Genomic DNA, 23,236 nt, shown 5'->3' on the forward strand with positions numbered 1-23,236 from the left:
AGGACTTATCACCTTTTTGTCTCGTCAAATTTTGACAATTTTTGCATATCTCGAGAACCGTAAATCCTAGAGAAATGGGGACACTTCCAGTGTGTCCAGAGACCCCAAAAATGGGGAGGCGGAGCTTACTTCCATCCCTCTATCTCCTTTCGTTTTTTAAGAAAATTCATTTTGTCTCGTCAGGACATGGTTGTTATCCTATAACCTAACCCTAACCCTAACCCCTAACCCTAACCCTAACCCTAACCCTAACCCTAACCCTAACCCTAACCCTAACCCTAACCCTAACCCTAACCCTAACCCTAACCCTAACCCTAACCCTAACCCTAACCCTAACCCTAACCCTAACCCTAACCCTAACCCTAACCCTAACCCTAACCCTAACCCTAACCCTAACCCTAACCCCTAACCCTAACCCTAACCTCACTTACAGACTCACCCAGACCCTATCCAGACCTTAACCACTCCCACCTGTGACGTCACTCGGGACCCCTTGCAGACCACTCGGGACACTCCAAAACACACCCTGGTCAAGTTCCCCTAGAGACCGCCCACCACCACACTTGGAGCAATTTTTGGCCTTTGGGCAAGGTCAATGAAACATGGCAAATCGCATGTCTACGCACTCATGGCGACCTCCTGAGCACGGAAAACCAACTCCCAGCTCCATCCCACGCTCCTAGCCAAACCTATTGAGCTTGTCCGAACTTGTCCGATGAATGGGAGTCAATGGCAGCTATGTCAAAGGAAGGGGCCACACCCACCAAACTTGGAGCGTTTGTGGGTCCCCTCAAACACACTCTCTGGGCCAAGTATGGTCCCCCTACCTCTTGTACTTTTGCAGTTATTGAGCTTGTCCGAACGACTTTTCTGGTTTTCATCCCTTATCCTGACCCTGAGCCTGACCCAGACCCTATCCAGACCTTAACCACTCCCACCTGTGACGTCATCCAGGACCTATTCCAAACGACTCAGGACACTCCAAAACGCACTCTAGTACAGTTCCTCAAACCACCTCCAACCACCCACACTTTGTCAAAAAAATGACCCAAGTCTCACCATGTTAAATTCTTTTTGTCATGAAAGTGGGGCATGTTGGGTATCTAAGAATCCGGCTTGAGGAGAGGATTACAAAGAACCAAATTTGAGCTGGCTGCCACCTTCCTACAAGGACTTATCACCTTTTTGTCTCGTCAAATTTTGACAATTTTTGCATATCTCGAGAACCGTAAATCCTAGAGAAATGGGGACACTTCCAGTGTGTCCAGAGACCCCAAAAATGGGGAGGCGGAGCTTACTTCCATCCCTCTATCTCCTTTCGTTTTTTAAGAAAATTCATTTTGTCTCGTCAGGACATGGTTGTTATCCTATAACCTAACCCTAACCCTAACCCTAACCCTAACCCTAACCCTAACCCTAACCCTAACCCTAACCCTAACCCTAACCCTAACCCTAACCCTAAATCCTAGAAACATGGGGACACTTCCAGCGTGTCCGGAGACCCCAAAAATGGGGAGGCGGACCTTACTTCCATCCCTCTATCTCCTTTCGTTTTTTAAGAAAATTCATTTTGTCTCGTCAGGACATGGTTGTTATCCTATAACCTAACCCTAACCCTAACCACTCCCACCTGTGACGTCATCCAGGACCTATTCCAAACGACTCAGGACACTCCGAAACGCACTCTGGTAAGGTTCCCCCAGGGACCGCCCACCACAACACTTAGCAATTTTTGGGGTTTTGGTCAACTCAATGGACCATGGCAAATGAGGTGTCTGCGGACGCCCTGAGCGGACCGGCTAGGAAGGGCTTGGGGCGAAGGTGGCCTCGTCACCAAGTTCATCGTGAAGGACTCTGTGGAGGAGAACATGGTGAAGATCCAAAAAAAGAAGCAGGATCTGGTGGAGAACACGTTCGGCTCAATCAGTGAGGACAGGAAAACCTCTCGGATCGATGACATCAGAGCCCTGCTGGAGATGTAGATGTCCGACAACGAATGGAGGGTCGACGCTAATTCATCTTCACTGTCCACACATCGAGATAAACGTTTAGTCTGGATGCGTGACCGGCTAGGAAGGGCTTGGGGCGAAGGTGGCCTCGTCACCAAGTTCATCGTGAAGGACTCTGTGGAGGAGAACATGGTGAAGATCCAAAAAAAGAAGCAGGATCTGGTGGAGAACACGTTCGGCTCAATCAGTGATCAGCAATTTTTGGTGTTTTGGCAAGGTCAATGAACCATGACAAATGAGGTGTCTGCGGACTCAGGGGGACGCCCTGAGCACGGAAAACCAACTCCCAGCTTGATGCGACACTTCTAGTGACACTACAGTCCCACAATTTATGGCACCCAGGACCTATTCCAAACTACTCAGGACACTCCAAAACGCACCCTGGTAAGGTTCCCCTAGGGACCGCCCACCTCAACACTTAGAGCATTTTTCGGTGTTTTGGTCAACTCAATGAACCATGGACTCTTTGGTTGTGTCTTCAAAAGACACGTAAGCCCCCACGCCACGTCAAGGCAGAGTCCTTGTGGAGGATATTTTTATGGTTTTTATAGGTTTTTTTTACCTTTTTATTATTTTTTTGTTCTTTTTTTCAGGTTTTTTCCACAGGTTAACAGGTAAGTAAAGTAGAGGTAAGTAAAAGTGTTTTTTTTTTTCTTTTTTTCAGGTTTTTTCCACAGGTTAACAGGTAATCACAGTAAAGGTAAGTAAAAGTTATTTTTTTTTGTTCTTTTTTTCAGGTTTTTTTCCACAGGTAAGTAGGGAAAGGTGAGTAACAGGTAAGTTCAACCAGGTAAGTAAATGTGTATCAAAGTCCCATTTTTTTTTCTTTTTCTCCTAATCCAGACCCATTAGACGTTTTCTTTTATGTTCGAAGCCCTTCTGCGTTCTGACCGGAATGTCTTGTTCGTGGCATTTCTTGACATACATTTGGTATGCCACCTTGTTGGAAACTGTCGGCTCAAGACTGATGTTTGCAATCTCAGTCTCAGACCATGTCTTAGATGCACAAGCTGGAAGTGTTCGAGGTTTCGATCGAGACATTGGTTTCAGATCGTCCTGCTCTTCAATGCCTTGGACGTCCTCAAACGGCTGCTCCTCCACAGTCTCCTCAGCAGGTTTCACAAGTGGCCTTGGTCTTGCTGGTACTTGCACCCTGAACGGAATGTCCTCCTTCAGTTTCCAAACAACAAAGTTGAAAACTTTAGGCAGACAGAACTGCGAGAGGATATGCCAGTACTGCAGTACAGCTTGACTGACTGTTGGACTGAGCTCTCGCAGCAGTGTCTGGAGTTGCCTGTAGTCCACGTAATCCCCATTCATTATCATGGCAACACAACTCACGAATGTAAGCACGTTGAGGTGGAGCGTTCCTGTGATCTTCGAAGGAATCCGTTGAAGTACCTTCTCCATCCACACCATCCCATGGTCTCGGTACTTCTCGAGATTCCTCGAGTAACTCAGGGAACGACGCTCCACCTCAGTGCATACCTGAAGGGTGGCTGTTGCAACCTTTGAAAGGTTAAGGTCATGCCCCTCAAATTCCAAGACGACGTAGTCCCGGCAGTTCCAGAACAACTTTCGGGAACCACGAACGTCTCGGAATTTGATGTGGGGGAAGAACCTTAACTTTTCAGAGTTAAAGCCTGCAACAAGGCACTCCTTCACATTCCTCCCGTTGTCCACCATCATTTGGCGTGCCCTGCCATAAGTGAGTGGAGCAGGGAAGCTGTTCTTGCTGCTCAGGTCTTCGCACAACACCTCCAAGTCCATGCTGCCCGACATCCGACCGGGTGGACGGTCTGCTTTGAGGGCAGCATAGGGAATGTTAGTGTTGGTGCGAAAAATGTCCGCGAGCAGAAGGTGGACAACCGTTGAACCAAGAACAGCTGGAGTGGCATCTAGCGCCTGGCAAACAGGGAAGATGCGCTCCAGCCGCTTCGTCTGAAGCTCGTTTTTGGTCCAATGGTGCAATGGGGGTGGTACCTCGCCAGCACTCGCAGCTGAGTGGGGAGCCAACCCTATGAAGCCTCGGCTGTGGGTAAGGCTGTTGGGGTTAACAGTGTTGGTACCCAAGCTCACACTCAGCTGGAAGTCTGACGAGGCAAGGGGATGGCCAAAGAACAGCTCCTCCAACGCCAGCTCCATCTGGAAGGCCCTCCATGTTGGCTCATACCTGGCAACACCCATATTGTTTTGAAAGATACTTCGCAGCTCCTCTACGAAGTAGCTCACAACCCTCTGCAAAGTTGGCTTAAAGCCATGTTCCAGATCGAGGTCCCTGAATGGCAGAACAAGGGGATTCTCCTGAAAAAGCGCGTGTAACGCGGGTAGACAGAAAGTCTCGTAGGCCTCGATCTCCCAAGGAATGTCCCCTTCAAATCTTTGGACTTGTTCAATCCTAAGACCGAAAGGGACAGAGACTTTCTGCTTCAGGTCCTCCATGTGGCGGATGTATTCCCACCCTCTGTTTGTCAGGGCCCTCTCGAACTGAGGATGGGACAAACAGCAGGTGGCCAATTTCCCACTCACAGGATGTCTGAAAGGCATTCTTATGTGGACGTGAGGAGAATCCACATAGAGCTGAACAAAGTTCAGCTTGGCTTCACCATTGAACACTCTCAATAGTGTGTCATGGAGGCTGTGCTCATGGTGATCCAGGTCCGTCTGGAAATTGGTGGCCTCGTGAATCCCCAAAACGGAGTATAGCGATCCACGAGGACCAACCAATTCGTGAAGTGCAAAGCGGGAAAAGAGGAGCTGGATGCCTGGGTCACGTGCTGTTATCCCACAAGCAGTGTGTAAAGACATGCTAGACACACCTGTGGGGTACACCACGTTAAACAGCTCCAAAGTGTCCTCGTCCTTCTGCCCAAAGGCAGTGAGGTACAGTCCCGGCTTCAACAGATGACTCTGCTCTGTGTTGCGGATGGCCCTGTCCAGAAGGCTGAGGATGTAAAAGAGGTCACGCTTAAGCACATGATATTTTGAGGTGTTGGTGCATATCTGCTTAAGAAGGGTTGGCCTGCTTTTATCAACCCCCTTTGCCTCCTTCAGCAGCTTCTGGAACTCATACACTATGTTGCTGTACATTTCACAGGCATACGTAGTGTACAAGCCCTTCTTCTGCAGGCGTGAGTCTGGATCTGTCATTGAAACAGGGGTAAACACGATTGACAAGTGATAACCACCATCAACAAAGGCAATCGTGTGACCACAGCTGTTTCGCAGTGCACTTATTCCCCCTGGAGTGCACTTTGTCAAGTCCACATGCTTTTTTAGAAAGTGGTAGCAATCTGTTAGCATGGGGGGCTGGAGACGTGGCAGGAGCAAGTAATGGAGGGGAGCTACAAGGGCCGTGGCATGTTGTAGCTCCACCACCAGGCCGTCGATGTCAAATGTATACAGTAGGTCAGTTTCTGGTTCGCCCACATATGTAGAATGGAAGCCCATTCTAATATCAGCAGCAAGAAATTCAGGGAGTGCAGGATACTGTGACACAGCATCATGCAGTGTCCCTGAATTAAGCTGGCCAACCTCTGCAATATCGGAAACTTCCATGGTGTGGTGTTGTCTGTTTGGATGTCGGATGTGAAATGACTATGTGAAAGGTGAAAGGTAAGTATGTAAGAGGTAAGTGTAGTGTAATATGTATGTTGAGTATGTTGTTTGCTTGTATGCTTTATGTAAAATGAAGGAGGTAAGTAAATGTAAGTGAATTTAAGTCAATATATGTGTAATGAAATTGAAGATGTTGTTCGCTTGTGTGCTTTTTGTAAAATGAAGCAGGTAAGTAAATGTAAGTGAATTTAAGTGAATATATATGTTATAAAATTGAAGATGTTGTTCGCTTGTGTGCTTTTTGTAAAATGAAGCAGGTAAGTAAATGTAAGTAAATATATGTTTAATTAATGTCATTAAATTAAATGTGTAAAGTTCAGTTTTGTAGAATGATTTTGTGTTGCAAGATAGTGTCCCCCAGAGTCCAAAATGATCCCCACTGTCCAACATGTCCCCCCCATGTCCCCCATATCCCCCCAGTGTCCAACATGTCCCCCAGTGTCCAACATGTCCACCCATGTCCAACATGTCCCCCCATGTCCCCCCAGTGTCCAACATGTCCCCCATGTCCCCCAGTGTCCAACATGTCCCCCCAGTGTCCAACATGTCCCCCCATGTCCCCCCCAGTGTCCAACATGTCCCCCCAGTGTCCAACATGTCCCCAAGTGTCCCCCATGTCCCCCCAGTGTCCAACATGTCCCCCATGTCCCCCCCAGTGTCCAACATGTCCCCCATGTCCCCCCCAGTGTCCAACATGTCCCCCCATGTCCCCCATGTCCCCCCAGTGTCCAGCATGTCCCCCCATGTCCCCCCAGTGTCCAGCATGTCCCCCCAGTGTCCAACATGTCCCCCCATGTCCCCCATGTCCCCCCAGTGTCCAGCATGTCCCCCAAGTGTCCAACATGTCCCCCCCATGTCCCCCCATGTCCCCCCAGTGTCCAGCATGTCCCCCAAGTGTCCAACATGTCCCCTCATGTCCCCCATGTCCCCCCAGTGTCCAGCATGTCACCCAGTGTCCAACATGTCCCCCCCATGTCCCCCATGTCCCCCATGTCCCCCCCAGTGTCCAACATGTCCCCAGTGTCCCCCAGTGTCCAACATGTCCCCCCATGTCCCCCATGTCCCCCCAGTGTCCAACATGTCCCCCCATTTCCCCCATGTCCCCCCAGTGTCCAGCATGTCCCCCCAGTGTCCAACATGTCCCCCCATGTCCCCCATGTCCCCCCAGTGTCCAGCATGTCCGCCAAGTGTCCAACATGTCCCCCCATGTCCCCCATGTCCCCCCAGTGTCCAGCATGTCCCCCAAGTGTCCAACATGTCCCCCCATGTCCCCCATGTCCCCCCAGTGTCCAGCATGTCACCCAGTGTCCAACATGTCCCCCCATGTCCCCCATGTCCCCCCAGTGTCCAGCATGTCACCCAGTGTCCAACATGTCCCCCCCATGTCCCCCATGTCCCCCCCAGTGTCCAACATGTCCCCAGTGTCCCCCAGTGTCCAACATGTCCCCCCATGTCCCCCGTGTCCCCCCAGTGTCCAGCATGTCCCCCCCAGTGTCCAACATGTCCCCCCATGTCCCCCCAGTGTCCAACATGTCCCCCCATTTCCCCCATGTCCCCCCAGTGTCCAACATGTCCCCAAGTGTCCCCCATGTCCCCCTAGTGTCCAACATGTCCCCCCATGTCCCCCCAGTGTCCAACATGTCCCCCCATGTCCCCCATGTCCCCCGCAGTGTCCAACATTTCCCCCCATGTGCCCCATGTCCCCCCCAGTGTCCAACATATCCCCCCATGTCCCCCCCTGTCCCCCAGTGTCCCCCATGTCCCCCAGTGTCCAAAATGACCCGCAGGTGTGCTCGTGCACGTGTGTGCGTGCACGTGTGTGCGCGTACACGTGTATGCGTACATGTGTGCTCGTGCACGTGTGTGCGTGCACGTGTGTGCGCGTACACGTGTATGCGTACATGTGTGCTCGTGCACGTGTGTGCGTGCACGTGTGCTCGTGCACGTGTATGCGTACACGCGTGCTCGTGCACGTGTATGCGTGCACGTGTGCTCGTGCACGCATAGGTAAGTATGTATAGGTAAGTATAGGTAAGTATAGGTAAGTATAGGTACGCACGTGTGTGCGTGCACGTGTGCTCGTGCACGTGTGTGCGTGCACGTGTGTGCGTGCACGTGTGCTCGTGCACGTGTGTGCGTGCACGTGTGCTCGTGCACGTGTATGCGTACACGTGTGCTCGTACACGTGTGTGCGTGTGCATGTGTGCTCGTGCACGTGTGTGCGCGTGCACGTGTGTGCGTGCACGTGTGTACATGAATGTATAAATACACCAAAGCGACTCCATGAACCCAGATGTCCCACATGTTCCCAAATGTCACCTTGAGAACTTTAGTGCGTACACGTGTGCTCGTGCACGTGTGTGCGTGCACGTGTGTGCGTACACGTGTGCTCGTGCACGTGTGTGCGTGCACGTGTGTGCGCGTACACGTGTATGCGTACATGTGTGCTCGTGCACGTGTGTGCGTGCACGTGTGCTCGTGCACGTGTATGCGTACACGCGTGCTCGTGCACGTGTATGCGTGCACGTGTGCTCGTGCACGCATAGGTAAGTATGTATAGGTAAGTATAGGTAAGTATAGGTAAGTATAGGTAAGTATAGGTACGCACGTGTGTGCGTGCACGTGTGCTCGTGCACGTGTGTGCGTACACGTGTGCTCGTGCACGTGTGCTCGTACACGTGTGCGTGTGCACGTGTGCTCGTGCACGTGTGTGCGTACACGTGTGCTCGTGCACGTGTGTGCGCGTGCACGTGTGTGCGTGCACGTGTGTACATGAATGTATAAATACACCAAAGCGACTCCATGAACCCAGATGTCCCACATGTTCCCAAATGTCACCTTGAGAACTTTAGTGCGTACACGTGTGCTCGTGCACGTGTGTGCGTGCACGTGTGTGCGTACACGTGTGCTCGTGCACGTGTGTGCGTACACGTGTGCTCGTGCACGTGTGTGCGTGCACGTGTGCTCGTGCACGTGTGTGCGCGTACACGTGTGCGTGTGCACGTGTGCGTGTGCACGTGTGCTCGTGCACGTGTATGCGTACACGGGTGCTCGTGCACGTGTGTGCGTGTGCACGTGTGCTCGTGCACGTGTGCGCGTGTGCACGTGTGCTCGTGCACGTGTGCTCGTGCACGTGTGTGCGTACACGTGTGCTCGTGCACGTGTGCTCGTACACGTGTGCGTGTGCACGTGTGCTCGTGCACGTGTGTGCGTACACGTGTGCTCGTGCACGTGTGTGCGCGTGCACGTGTGTGCGTGCACGTGTGTACATGAATGTATAAATACACCAAAGCGACTCCATGAACCCAGATGTCCCACATGTTCCCAAATGTCACCTTGAGAACTTTAGTGCGTACACGTGTGCTCGTGCACGTGTGTGCGTGCACGTGTGTGCGTACACGTGTGCTCGTGCACGTGTGTGCGTGCACGTGTGCTCGTGCACGTGTGTGCGCGTACACGTGTGCGTGTGCACGTGTGCGTGTGCACGTGTGCTCGTGCACGTGTGCACGTGTATGCGTACACGGGTGCTCGTGCACGTGTGTGCGTGTGCACGTGTGCTCGTGCACGTGTGCGCGTGTGCACGTGTGCTCGTGCACGTGTGCTCGTGCACGTGTGTGCATGTGCACGTGTGCACACGTGCATAAGAACCCTAACACTGTGCACAAGCATGTATAAATACACAACAGCAATTTCTGGTGCTCCATGAACCATTACATATAAGGTGCACGTGTGCGCGCGTACATGTGTGCTCGTGCACGTGTGTGGGCGTACACGTGTGCTCGTGCACGTGTGCTCGTGCACGTGTGTGCGTGTGCACGTGTATGCGTACACGTGTGCTCGTGCACGTGTGCTCGTACACGTGTGTGCGTGTGCACGTGTGCTCGTGCACATGTGTGCGTGTGCACGCGTACACGTGTGCTCGTGCACATGTGCGTGTGCACGTGTATGCGTACACAGGTGCTCGTGCACGTGTGTGCGTGTGCACGTGTGCTCGTGCACGTGTGCGCGTGTGCACGTGTGCTCGTGCACGTGTGCGCGTGTGCACGTGTGCTCGTGCACGTGTGCGCGTGTGCACGTGTGCTCGTGCACATGTGCTCGTGCACGTGTGCGCGTGTGCACGTGTGTGCGCGTGCACGTGTGTGCGTGTGCACGTGTGCTCGTGCACGTGTGCGCGCGTGCACGTGTGCTCGTGCACGTGTGCTCGTGCACGTGTGTGCATGTGCACGTGTGCTCGTGCACACGAGTGCTCGTGAACCCTAAGTGTCCCACATGTTCCCAAATGTCACAGATGATCCCAAATGTCACAAATGCTCCCAAATGTCACAGATGCTCCCAAATGTCACAGATGTTCCCAAATGTCACAGATGTTCCCAAATGTCACAGATGCTCCCAAGTGTCACAGATGCTCCCAAATGTCACAGATGTTCCCAAATGTCACAGATGCTCCCAAGTGTCACAAATGCTCCCAAATGTCACAGATGCTCCCAAGTGTCACAGATGCTCCCAAATGTCACAGATGTTCCCAAATGTCACAGATGCTCCCAAGTGTCACAAATGCTCCCAAATGTCACAAATGCTCCCAAATGTCACAGATGATCCCAAGTGTCACACAGGCAAATGACATGTCTATGGACTCAGGAGGACGCCCTGAGCATGGGGAACCAACTCCCAGCTTGATCTGACACTTCTAGTGAGACTACAGTCTCACATTTCATGTCATCCAGGACCTAGTCCAAATGACTCAGGACACTCCAAAACACACCCTGGTAAGGTTCCCCTAGGGACCGCCCACCACAACACTTAGAGCAATTTTTGGTGTTTTGGCAAGGTCAATGAACCATGGCAAATGAGGTGTCTACGGACTCAGGGGGACGCCCTGAGCACGGGGGACCAACTCCCATCTCGATACGACACTCCTACACTTAGGCCAAAAATGAATGGGAGTCTATGGCAGCTATAGGAAGGGGAGGGGCTAGGACCACCAAACTTGCAGGGAAGGTGGGGGGGCCCGGGGGGAGTGTACACACCAAGTTTGGTCCACTTGCCACCTATGCTTCGGAAGTTATAGAGGATGGGAAATTTTAAAAATGAATGGGAGTCAATGGCAGCTATGTCAACGGAATGAGCCACACCCACCAAACTTACAGGGTATGTGGGCACCCTCCATGGCTCTCTCTGTGCCAAGTATCGACCCCCTACCACTTTTACTTTTTCAGTTATTGACGATGGGAACGCTCATTTTCTGGCTTTCATCCCTATATCCTAACCCTAACCCTAACCCTAACCCTAACCCTAACCCTAACCCTAACCCTAACCCTAACCCTAACCCTAACCCTAACCCTAACCCTAACCCTAACCCTAACCCTAACCCTAACCCTAACCCTAACCCTAACCCTAACCCTAACCCTAACCCTAACCCTAACCCTAACCCTAACCCTAACCCTAACCCTAACCCTAACCCTAACCCTAACCCTAACCCTAACCCTAACCCTAACCCTAACCCTAACCCTAACCCTAACCTCAAAATGACCCAAAATTGTGTCACCCAGGAACACTTTCTACTGACTCAGGACACTCTGAAACGCACTCTGGTAAGGTTCCCACAAGCACCTCAAACCAAAACACTTAGTGCAAATTTTCAATCTGGCCTGGTTGAGACCATGACACAGATTGGCACATGTGCCTTGACTGGACACATTCTCACTTACAGACTCACCCAGACCCTATCCAGACCTTAACCACTCCCACCTGTGACGTCATCCAGGACCTGTTCCAAACGACTCAGGACACTCCAAAACGCACTCTAGTAAAGTTCCTCAAACCACCTCCAACCACCCACACTTTGTCAAAAAAATGACCCAAGTCTCACCATGTTAAATTCTTTTTGTCATGAAAGTGGGGCATGTTGGGTATCTGGCAATCCGGCTTGAGGAGAGGATTACAAAGAACCAAGTTTGAGCTGGCTGACACCTTCCCACAAGGACTTATGACCTTTTTGTCTCGTCAAATTTTGACAATTTTTGCATATCTCCAGAACCGTAAATCCTAGAAACATGGGGACACTTCCAGCGTGTCCAGAGACCCCAAAAATGGGGAGGCGGAGCTTACTTCCATCCCTCTATCTCCTTTCGTTTTTTAAGAAAATTCATTTTGTCTCGTCAGGACATGGTTGTTATCCTATAACCCTAACCCTAACCCTACCCAGACCCTAACCACTCTCACCCTGTGACGTACACTCACCTACTGCCTCACCCAGACCCCTACCCTGAACCTAACCACTCCCACCTGTGACGTCACTCGGGGCCCCTTGCAGACTACTCGGGGCACCCTAAAACCCAAATGTCACAGATGATCCCAAATGTCACAAATGCTCCCAAATGTCACAGATGCTCCCAAGTGTCACAGATCCTCCCAAGTGTCACAGATGCTCCCAAATGTCACAAATGATCCCAAATGTCACAAATGCTCCCAAATGTCACAGATGATCCCAAGTGTCACACAGGCAAATGACATGTCTATGGACTCAGGAGGACGCCCTGAGCACGGGGAACCAACTCCCGTCTCGATACGACACTCCTACACTTAGGCCAAAAATGAATGGGAGTCTATGGCAGCTATAGGAAGGGGAGGGGCTACAGTCACCAAATTTGGTGACAAGGTGGGAGGTGCTGGGGGACGTATACACACCAAGTCTGGTGACTGTACACCTTATGGTTCGGGAGTTATTGAGAGTGTACCTGTTTTTCAAATGAATGGGAGTCAATGGCAGCTATGTCTTAGGAAGGAGCCACACCCACCAAACTTGGAGCGTTTGTAGGCCCCCCCCATGGGTCCCTCTGAGCCCAATATGGACCCTGTACCTCTTTCACTTTTTGAGTTATTGAGAGTGTACCATCGACTTTTCTGGTTTTCATCCCTTATCCTAGTCTGAAACCTCAAAATGACCCAAAATTGTGTCACCCAGGAACACTTTCTACTGACTCAGGACACTCTGAAACGCACTCTGGTAAGGTTCCCACAAGCACCTCAAACCAAAACACTTAGTGCAAATTTTCAATCTGGCCTGGTTGAGACCATGACACAGATTGGCACATGTGCCTTGACTGGACACATTCTCACTTACAGACTCACCCAGACCCTATCCAGACCTTAACCACTCCCACCTGTGACGTCATCCAGGACCTGTTCCAAACGACTCAGGACACTCCAAAACGCACTCTAGTAAAGTTCCTCAAACCACCTCCAACCACCCACACTTTGTCAAAAAAATGACCCAAGTCTCACCATGTTAAATTCTTTTTGTCATGAAAGTGGGGCATGTTGGGTATCTGGCAATCCGGCTTGAGGAGAGGATTACAAAGAACCAAGTTTGAGCTGGCTGACACCTTCCCACAAGGACTTATGACCTTTTTGTCTCGTCAAATTTTGACAATTTTTGCATATCTCCAGAACCGTAAATCCTAGAAACATGGGGACACTTCCAGCGTGTCCAGAGACCCCAAAAATGGGGAGGCGGAGCTTACTTCCATCCCTCTATCTCCTTTCGTTTTTTAAGAAAATTCATTTTGTCTCGTCAGGACATGGTTGTTATCCTATAACCCTTAACCCTTAACCCTTAACCCCTCCCCCTTGACGATGCCTAATCCCAACCCTCAACCCCCCACCCTCCTCCCCCCTCCCATCCCTATCCCTAAGATAAACCTAAAAGATGGAAAAACTAAAAACTAAGAAAAGTTATAAACCTAAAATAAAGGACGGAGGGAAACGTATAAAAGGGAGCGAACCTAAAAGAAGGACAGTCAGAAACCTAAGAGAAGGACAGAGGGAAACACATACAAGGAAGAACAGAAAAGAATAGGGGGTGCCTAAACTAAATTAAGACGCCAAAAAGGGAAGGACCTGAAGAAGGCTAAAATACGCCGAAACGTCGTCAAAGAAAAAGAAAAATACCAGAGGGAAACAATAGAAACGAACTCTGATGCCTAGATGGAAACGAAACGAAACAAAATCTAGAGGTACGGGCGCAACGAAAACACAAACAAAGAGGGGAAACAGAAACCTAAGAAAGGGAAAGCAACCTAAAAAAGAGTGCACAAAAACCAAATCAGGGGAAACAAAACTAATTAACAGAAAGTAAGGGACGCAGAAGGTAAATGAAAAAAACATTTATTATCTATGATACAAAGGCGAACCCGAATATATAAGAGCCTGGGCCATCAGATGAAAGGACAGGGTGGAGAGTGCACGTCAGTCTCCCCTAGTGGGAGACTGCTTCAGTTTTAACCCTAACCCTAACCCTGGTTCTCCTAACCTCCACATGCTGCATGGATGTCCCAGCAGCAGCAGCCTGTCCTGGGTCTTGTCCCAGCAGCAGCAGCCTGTCCTGGGTCTGATAAAATCCACATCCAGCATGGATCTCCAGGCAGAGGCTGCAGTCTGCTCTGGGTCTTTGCCCAGGAGTGTGAGCCTGCTCTGGGTCTGATAAAATCCACATGCACCATGGATCTCCAGGCAGAGGCTGCAGTCTGCTCTGGGTCTTTGCCCAGAAGCAGCAGCCTGCTCTGGGTCTCCTATGCTCCACATACAGCATGGAGGAGGACACCCGCATCAGACCATACACCCATCCCTGCTACCAGCAACCATTTCCGGGTAACGACACACACTCATAAACCCTGGAGCACACACCTCCATAACCTGTACCTCCAGCCGAACCGTGGTACCCACTCTTAAGCACCCCTCCCCGGTTATAAACCAATAAACCAACCGCCAAATTACTCGTGCCCCTGGGAAGGCAGGAACAAAGCCGTGCCCATGGTACAGCAGAGCTCCAGCGGGACAGGGGGGAGTCCAGCTGCTGCAGCCCCAGCCCGAGGTCCTGTCCTCGGACTGCTCTCTGACACCGCTCCCCTCCGTGCGCCTGGTTCTCAACACTTAGAACTATTTTATAACCCTACCTCTAACCCTAAAAAAAATTCAGAGCTCCAGCAGGACAGGGGGACATCCCGCTTCTGCAGCCCCAGCCCGAGGCCCTCTCCCTGGGCTACACTCTGACACCGCCCCCCCACCCTCCGTGCACCTGGTTCTCAACACTTAGAACTATTTTATAACCCTACCTCTAACCCTTAAAAAATTCAGAGCTCCAGCAGGACAGGGGGACATCCCGCTTCTGCAGCCCCAGCCCGAGGCCCTCTCCCTGGGCTACACTCTGACACCGCCCCCCCCACCCTCCGTGCACCTGGTTCTCAACACTTAGAACTATTTTATAACCCTACCTCTAACCCTAAAAAAAAAATAAAAAAAAATTCAGAGCTCCAGCAGGACAGGGGGACATCCCGCTTATGCAGCCCCAGCCCGAGGCCCTCTCCCTGGGCTACACTCTGACACCGCCCCCCCCCACCCTCCGTGCACCTGGTTCTCAACACTTAGAACTATTTTATAACCCTACCTCTAACCCTAAAAAAAAAAAAATTAAAAAAAATTCAGAGCTCCAGCAGGACAGGGGGACATCCCGCTTCTGCAGCCCCAGCCCGAGGCCCTCTCCCTGGGCTACACTCTGACACCGCCCCCCCACCCTCCGTGCACCTGGTTCTCAACACTTAGAACTTTTTATTTAATTTTTATTTTTAATTATGTGCCCATGGTACAGCAGATCTCCATGAGGGGGCGCCCTTCTTGGATGTGTTTCCATTCTTTCGGTTTGTTTTTCAAGACGGGTTTGGGTATCTGTTTGCCCTATGTCCTGCGAATCACATTTGTGATCCGCAGCCATGCACCACAACCCACAGAGTGGAGAAATCGCTTTCATCTGTCAATCCATCCCATGTCTGGGCCGGGGCCGTGTTTACTTGGACTTTCACGGCTTATTTAGCCCTCCAGAACCCGGCACGCGCCGGGCCCGTAGGCAGAGCGAGATGGGGGGGGGGCGCGTGGGAACCGGGCGGAGCGCTGGTCCTCCGTAGCCCCCCCGAGCCCTAGTCGATTGGCTCTCAGGCGGACAGCCGCAGCGTGTTTCCCAAGCGCACCGCCAGCACGGGCCAGGAGGCCGGGACCGGGGGACGTGAGCCCGGTGGCGGAGGCTTGGTGCGGGACCACTAGGTCAGACTGTTCTGCTCGGTCTCGCTTCCGAGCGTGCGGCCCGCTACGGGGAATAAGCACAGTCGCGCGCAACCTCCGCTGCTGTCTGGAGTAGAGCCTGCAGGATTAAGGAACCAACCGCCGAAGCACTGATGCTGACGGAGGCCCTCTTATGGCAGGCCACGTTTGCAGATCGGTCTGGGTGAAAAAAGATGGGCCCTGGAAGTCCCCCTGACAAACTCCAGAGACTAAGTGTTAAAAGACTTAGAAATATTTTTCGTCATAGGTTACCGAAAACCTCGCTCCTACATATCTGCAGATGGGGTTTTTTCGCGTAAGGCCCCAGAATCCCTCCAGACCCTTGTATCTCCCTGGGCTACTCCAGTTGATTTCGTATCCACCCCATGCTGGAGAACTTAGAAAATATTTTTTCCCCAAAATTGTTCCCCTGGTATAGTGCTGAAGAGCTACTCCAATTGATTTCGTATCCACCCCATGCTGGACTTCCAGGAGAGGAGGGGCGCTTTCACGCGTCACTAGCCCAGCCAAGGCGCACTATTCTGGGGCACAGCAGCGTGACACAGACCCCCCTATCCTGGAGGTGGGACACTTTTTTTATTTATTTTTTTTCGTTTACCATTAATATTATAATTATTACTATTAATTCCTTTTGTTAATTTCAGCTCTGGATCTCCTAACCTCCGCGTGAACCATGGATCTCCCCGCACCAGAAGCAGTCCGCTCTGGGTCTCTTAACCTGCGCGTGCACCACGGATCTCCAAGCTAAACCAGAGGCACCATGGAGCTCCACGCAGCGGCCTACTCTGGCTATATTAACCCAAAAACGCTGCATGCATGTCCGCGTGGCGCATTTCATATTAACCTGCAGATGGGGTTTTTCCGCGTAAGGCCCCAGAATCCCTCCAGACCCTTGTATCTCCCTGAGCTACTCCAGTTGATTTCGTATCCACCCCATGCTGGAGGACTTAGAAAATATTTTTTCCCCAAAATTGTTCCCCTGGTATAGTGCTGAAGAGCTACTCCAATTGATTTCGTATCCACCCCATGCTGGACTTCCAGGAGAGGAGGGGCGCTTTCACGCGTCACTAGCCCAGCCAAGGCGCACTATTCTGGGGCACAGCTGCGTGACACAGACCCCCCCTGTCCTGGAGGTGGGACACTTTTTTTATTTTTTTTCGTTTACCATTAATATTATAATTATTACTATTAATTCCTTTTGTTAATTTCAGCTCTGGATCTCCTAACCTCCGCCTGCACCATGGATCTCCCCGCACCAGAAGCAGTCCGCTCTGGGTCTCTTAACCTGCGCGTGCACCACGGATCTCCAAGCTAAACCAGAGGCACCATGGAGCTCCACGCAGCGGCCTACTCTGGCTATTTTAACCCAAAAACGCTGCATGCATGTCCGCGTGGCGCATTTCATATTAACCTGCAGATGGGGTTTTTCCGCGTAAGGCCCCAGAATCCCTCCAGACCCTTGTATCTCCCTGAGCTACTCCAGTTGATTTCGTATCCACCCCATGCTGGAGGACTTAGAAAATATTTTTTTCCCCAAAATTGTTCCCCTGGTAAAGTGCTGAAGAGCTACTCCAATTGATTTCGTATCCACCCCATGCTGGACTTCCAGGAGAGGAGGGGCGCTTTCACGCGTCACTAGCCCAGCCAAGGCGCACTATTCTGGGGCACAGCAGCGTGACACAGACCCCCCTATCCTGGAGGTGGGACACTTTTTTTATTTTTTTTTCGTTTACCATTAATATTATAATTATTACTATTAATTAATTTTGTTAATTTCAGCTCTGGATCTCCTAACCTCCGCCTGCACCATGGATCTCCCCGCACCAGAAGCAGTCCGCTCTGGGTCTCTTAACCTGCGCGTGCACCACGGATCTCCCAGCTAAACCAGAGGCACCATGGAGCTCCACGCAGCGGCCTACTCTGGCTATTTTAACCCAAAAACGCTGCATGCATGTCCGCGTGGCGCATTTCATATTAACCTGCAGACAGGGTTTTTCCGCGTAAGGCCCCAGAATCCCTCCAGACCCTTGTATCTCCCTGGGCTACTCCAGTTGATTTCGTATCCACCCCATGCTGGAGAACTTAGAAAATATTTTTTCCCCAAAATTGTTCCCCTGGTATAGTGCTGAAGAGCTACTCCAATTGATTTCGTATCCACCCCATGCTGGACTTCCAGGAGAGGAGGGGCGCTTTCACGCGTCACTAGCCCAGCCAAGGCGCACTATTCTGGGGCACAGCTGCGTGACACAGACCCCCCCTGTCCTGGAGGTGGGACACTTTTTTTATTTTTTTTCGTTTACCATTAATATTATAATTATTACTATTAATTCCTTTTGTTAATTTCAGCTCTGGATCTCCTAACCTCCGCCTGCACCATGGATCTCCCCGCACCAGAAGCAGTCCGCTCTGGGTCTCTTAACCTGCGCGTGCACCACGGATCTCCCAGCTAAACCAGAGGCACCATGGAGCTCCACGCAGCGGCCTACTCTGGCTATTTTAACCCAAAAACGCTGCATGCATGTCCGCGTGGCGCATTTCATATTAACCTGCAGACGGGGTTTTTCCGCGTAAGGCCCCAGAATCCCTCCAGACCCTTGTATCTCCCTGGGCTACTCCAGTTGATTTCGTATCCACCCCATGCTGGAGAACTTAGAAAATATTTTTTCCCCAAAATTGTTCCCCTGGTATAGTGCTGAAGAGCTACTCCAATTGATTTCGTATCCACCCCATGCTGGACTTCCAGGAGAGGAGGGGCGCTTTCACGCGTCACTAGCCCAGCCAAGGCGCACTATTCTGGGGCACAGCTGCGTGACACAGACCCCCCATATGCTGGAGGTGGGACTTTATAAGTTTTATTTTTTTATTTTATTTGCCAGGAATAATGAATGGAGAAATGTCTTAAACACAATTTGTTAAAGATAAATAATTGTTTTCACCCAAACTGTAGCAGAAAGGAAATACAGACACATCACCATTGATTTATTTATTTTTTTATTATTTTTTTTACTGTTTTTCTGGATCTCAGCACACGTACACTTTGGCTGCGCCCTGGTTGTCTTTTTCTCAACGTGTAGGTAAACAATGGTCTCTTTCTTCTGGGTTGTTGGGTCCCTCTACGTGGTTCATATGAAGGGTCGCTCTCCGAAGTGTATTCAGAAGTTTGGTCAGACACGCTCTCGGAGGTTTGGTCAGACACGCTCTCGGAGGTTTGGTCAGACACGCTCTCGGAGGTTTGGTCAGACACGCTCTCGGAGGTTTGGTCAGACACGCTCTCGGAGGTTTGGTCAGACTCGCTCTCGGAGGTTTGGTCAGACTCGCTCTCGGAGGTTTGGTCAGACTCGCTCTCGGAGGTTTGGTCAGACTCGCTCTCGGAGGTTTGGTCAGACTCGCTCTCGGAGGTTTGGTCAGACTCGCTGTCAACAGTGTAGTCAACGTCGCTCTCAGAAGCGTGATCAGGGCTTGTTGATCCAGTGGCCTGACTGGATGTTGGTGAGGACGGCACAGCACCGGGCGAAGGACCGGCAGGCGGGGTGGGAGGCGCGCAGTCCGCTTCCTCCTCAACACCATCACCTGATGATTCTGACATGGAGAGGAGGGAAGGTTCGGCAGTGTCATGTACCGTCGTACGTGGTGGCTTGACGGCTGCCTCGAAATTCTGACGGATCCGAGCCAGCTCTGACGCGGTGCGGTGGAGCGCGTAGAATTTGTCTGCTGTCCGCGTGTCATGACACATGGTCTTTGAAATGTTGATCCGGTCACTTGGAGACAAAGTATTCCTTGCCTTGAAAAATACAGATGGTTCTTCAATATTATGCTTTTTATTTTAGGTTTATTACGTGGAAAAGTGATATAATTACTTACGTATGTGGCTATTGATGTTCGGAAGTCTGTGAATGTGGGACGCCCAGGAAAACCCATGTCACGCCAGGCGGCTTGCATCGGCACGATGAGTTTCTCGATTTTTGTGAAGTTTTCGGTGAAGAGAAGAAGGTCTGTGGGTGGGTTTAGTTTCTGTCTGATGATCATCCACTGCTCCACCCATGAGAATTCCTCTACAGTTAAGTAGAGCTGTGCGGGGCCAAACGCACGGTTGGTTTTGTGTTCCTTCACCTGTGGTGCAAAGGAGAGTGTGTTTTAATGGACATATTGGGACAAGACAGAGAGCGTTTGTCATTCCAATATTAGTAGACTTGCATTGATCACAAAGCCCGCTTGCCCGACTGTGGCTTCCTTCTGGGCTTCATCAACCTCGGAGACCGTCATATTCTTTAGAACACCGGTGCGGTGTCCATATAGGCTTGCTAAGTAAACACTGAGGTACCCAAAATATCTCCTTCGCGCCTCCGGGTTGGGGTCCTCAGACAGTTCATCTGAAGAAAAAAATGAAATAAAATTAAATGGTTAGAACATGGATGTCAGTAACTCAGGTAAGTAATTTAATATAGTGCAAATTTAATAAGTCTGACCAAGAAGTTCAGGGATGCGTCTCCTGGCCAGGACTTTGCAGAGGCGAAGTTGGTCCTTGGAGATGGTTCTGCTCAACTTATTTTTCTTTACACGTATCTGACGCATGACAACACGTGGACCCAGGCTTGCAATACACTCTGAGATAGCACGAATCACGGCAAACACTTCTCTTTTTGGAACCCTGGATGAGGAGGGAGGGGTGTCCCTGAAGTAGCCCTGGAACTGGGACAAATTCACCAGGTAGGTCTTCACTGTGTTCTCCGCTTTTCCACCATTCTGCAGATGCTCTGGCCACCTGCACAGAAATAAATAATTTGAATCTTTTTTTACATGGGGACATTTTATCTTAACTAAAAGGCATCACAGACATGCTTACTGGTATATCCTGGACATATTGTGAAGGAAAGTCCAATTCTGGAGGATTGGCTGTCCCTTGGTTATAAACGAAAGGAAAGCCATGATTCTACCCACTTTGGATCTTTGATTTTCGATCCTTTTCCTCAGACCACGGGAGCCTTTGAGATGCTGCCAATATTCCGCGATGTATTCCACTGAAAAAAAAAAAAAAAAAGACTTCCAGAAAGAACACCGGGGAATTTCGTTCATTAAAACCCAGACAGAGGGCGCTATATTCGGATACAAACGTTAAAAATCCCCCTTCTGCGTCTCTGGATCCATAAACACTTAGAAATATTTTTTAAAAGCTCGCACAGACTTCCAGAAAAAACACCGGGGAATTTCGTTCATTAAAACCCAGACAGAGGGCCCTATATTCGGATACAAACGTTAAAAATCCCCCTTCTGCGTCTCTGGATCCATAAACACTTAGAAATATTTTTTAAAAGCTCGCACAGACTTCCAGAAAAAACACCGGGGAATTTCGTTCATTAAAACCCAGACAGAGGGCCCTATATTCGGATACAAACGTTAAAAATCCCCCTTCTGCGTCTCTGGATCCATAAACACTTAGAAATATTTTTTAAAAGCTCGCACAGACTTCCAGAAAAAACACCGGGGAATTTCGTTCATTAAAACCCAGACAGAGGGCCCTATATTCGGATACAAACGTTAAAAATCCCCCTTCTGCGTCTCTGGATCCATAAACACTTAGAAATATTTTTTAAAAGCTCGCACAGACTTCCAGAAGGACAGGGGGGAGATCCCGCTGCTGTAGCCCCGACCCGAGGCACTGTCCTCGGATTACTCTCTGACAGCGCCCCCTTGTGTGCGCCTGGTTCTCAACACTTAGAATTTTTTTTTTTTTTTTTTTTATAAATACAGCAATCAGTGACATTACTTACAGATGCTTGGTGGGAATTTGGGGTACGCTTTCGCCAAACAGAGGGTGCTCCGGCTTTCCCCCTTTGACTTAGGTCTGTTGATGTGCTGCTGTTCATCAGGAGAGAAAGATTCACTCCTCACCAGAGCATCAACGTCCACACTTGGAACCGGGGCTGTGGATGCCTTTTGGCGGTCCTGTTAAATAAAGGTTTAGTGCTAAGTTTTCTGGTTCTGCCGGTACAACCAGGCCTAAGCTATGGAGCTATCCTGCCCAGCACATGTGCTCTGATCCTGGGTAAAAGTCATCCGCATCTACCCGCTGGTTCTGCCGGTACAACCAGGCCTAAGCTATGGAGCTATCCTGCCCAGCACATGTGCTCTGGTCCTGGGTAAAGGTGCTGCTAGGTAATAAACATTTTACATACCTCTTCCAGTCGTTTGATTGTTTTTTTTGCCCTTTCAGCCCATCTGTGCTGGTACAGCAATTTCTTTCTTAGTTGCCCCAAGTCGGATATAAGCTGCAGGTTCTTTGCCTCAAGCTGTTTGCACGAGTTGCAGGATGAAGGCGATGGTTCGTCATCAAGGGGTTCTGATGTTGGATGATACCGATTTGCTTCCTCTCTTGCTATTGGGTCCATGTGTAAACGTGAGACCATCGGAGGGCTCGGATTTGTGGCGCTCAACGCTCGCAGCATGTGCACCGTTACCTGGTACTTCAAATCGGTTATCACCTGGGCTTTCCTCTCCCCCTCCATCTCCGGGTGAGCTTGAGCAATATGCCTGTCCAGCCTTGTGCTAGCATAACTGCAGCCCTCCACTGGACAGGGCATTTTTCTAATATTGACCCTCCCACTACTGTACTTGATCAATATTTCTCGCTCTTTTGAATTTTTAATGCCATGACTATTTCTTAGGTGCCTGCCTATATAGGTAAATTCAGAACGGCAGAGTGGGCAACAAACACTATGCTTTGGGGGCGCCATGTTGATATGAGAATCTGAAAAATAAGATAAGATAACACGAGCTGTGTTAATATCTCAAAGCCAGGAACAGAGCCCCATTTCCCAGCGTGATGCATAAGAGCTTCACAACTTACCGTGTGAACAGTGGAGGGGAAAGAAGTCCGCTCCGGTCCTGGGCTGTTAAGTACTGCTCCTCAGTCATTCGTTGATTGGCATGTTAGGTACCCACAGCTGCCTTCTGCTCATGCAATCAAGAGTGCAGCAAGTGGCTGCAGGTGTACCAAGTAAAGCCTCCTGAGAACCAGGGGAAACACTGAGTCTCCACATCAGACCCTGCACCCACCCCTGCTACCAGCAACCAAGCCCGGGCACCAGCGCACTCACACACACCCATGGACCATGGAGCGCCAACCTCCATAGACTTCACATCCAGCCTAATCCTACACCAAAATGTCAAAATCCGCTCTCCCTGATATTTTGCTGCAATGCTTGACAATCCATGGGATTTAAGATGTGATATTTGGGTAAAAGGGGCCAAATCGCCTAACCCTAACCGGGCGTCCCGACTACGTCTAAAATCACTGAAGTTAAGGTTAGGGCCGGATGTTCCGACTGGGCCCAAGATCACTGAAGTTAAGTTTAGGGCCAGATATCCTGGCCGTGGCCAAAAAAAAAAAAAAAATAATAATAATAATAATAATAATCATAATAAAAATAATAATAATAATAATAATTAGTTTTAAGGATAAGTTTTATTTTTAAAAATAGAACCTTAATTTTAAAGGA

General features: G+C 50.3%; 2 protein-coding genes across 2 annotated transcripts; both read right to left on the bottom strand.

Annotated features, from left to right (window-relative positions):
* Positions 1-18,714: 18,714 nt before the first annotated feature.
* LOC118562220 (serine-rich adhesin for platelets-like) lies at positions 18,715-20,418 on the bottom strand. The gene is made up of 4 exons (XM_036134494.1): positions 20,207-20,418; positions 19,935-20,110; positions 19,602-19,850; positions 18,715-19,521 (listed from the first exon to the last, which is right to left on the bottom strand). The coding sequence occupies exons 1-4, from the start codon at positions 20,310-20,312 to the stop codon at positions 18,724-18,726; spliced, it is 1,329 nt and encodes a 442-aa protein (XP_035990387.1). The 5' UTR covers positions 20,313-20,418; the 3' UTR covers positions 18,715-18,723.
* LOC118562219 lies at positions 20,360-22,990 on the bottom strand. The gene is made up of 5 exons (XM_036134493.1): positions 21,914-22,990; positions 21,509-21,683; positions 20,584-20,758; positions 20,423-20,502; positions 20,360-20,388 (listed from the first exon to the last, which is right to left on the bottom strand). The coding sequence occupies exons 1-5, from the start codon at positions 22,469-22,471 to the stop codon at positions 20,360-20,362; spliced, it is 1,017 nt and encodes a 338-aa protein (XP_035990386.1). The 5' UTR covers positions 22,472-22,990.
* Positions 22,991-23,236: the final 246 nt, after the last annotated feature.

Source organism: Fundulus heteroclitus, unplaced genomic scaffold, assembly GCF_011125445.2.
Source record: "Fundulus heteroclitus isolate FHET01 unplaced genomic scaffold, MU-UCD_Fhet_4.1 scaffold_835, whole genome shotgun sequence".
Taxonomy (NCBI): domain Eukaryota; kingdom Metazoa; phylum Chordata; class Actinopteri; order Cyprinodontiformes; family Fundulidae; genus Fundulus; species Fundulus heteroclitus.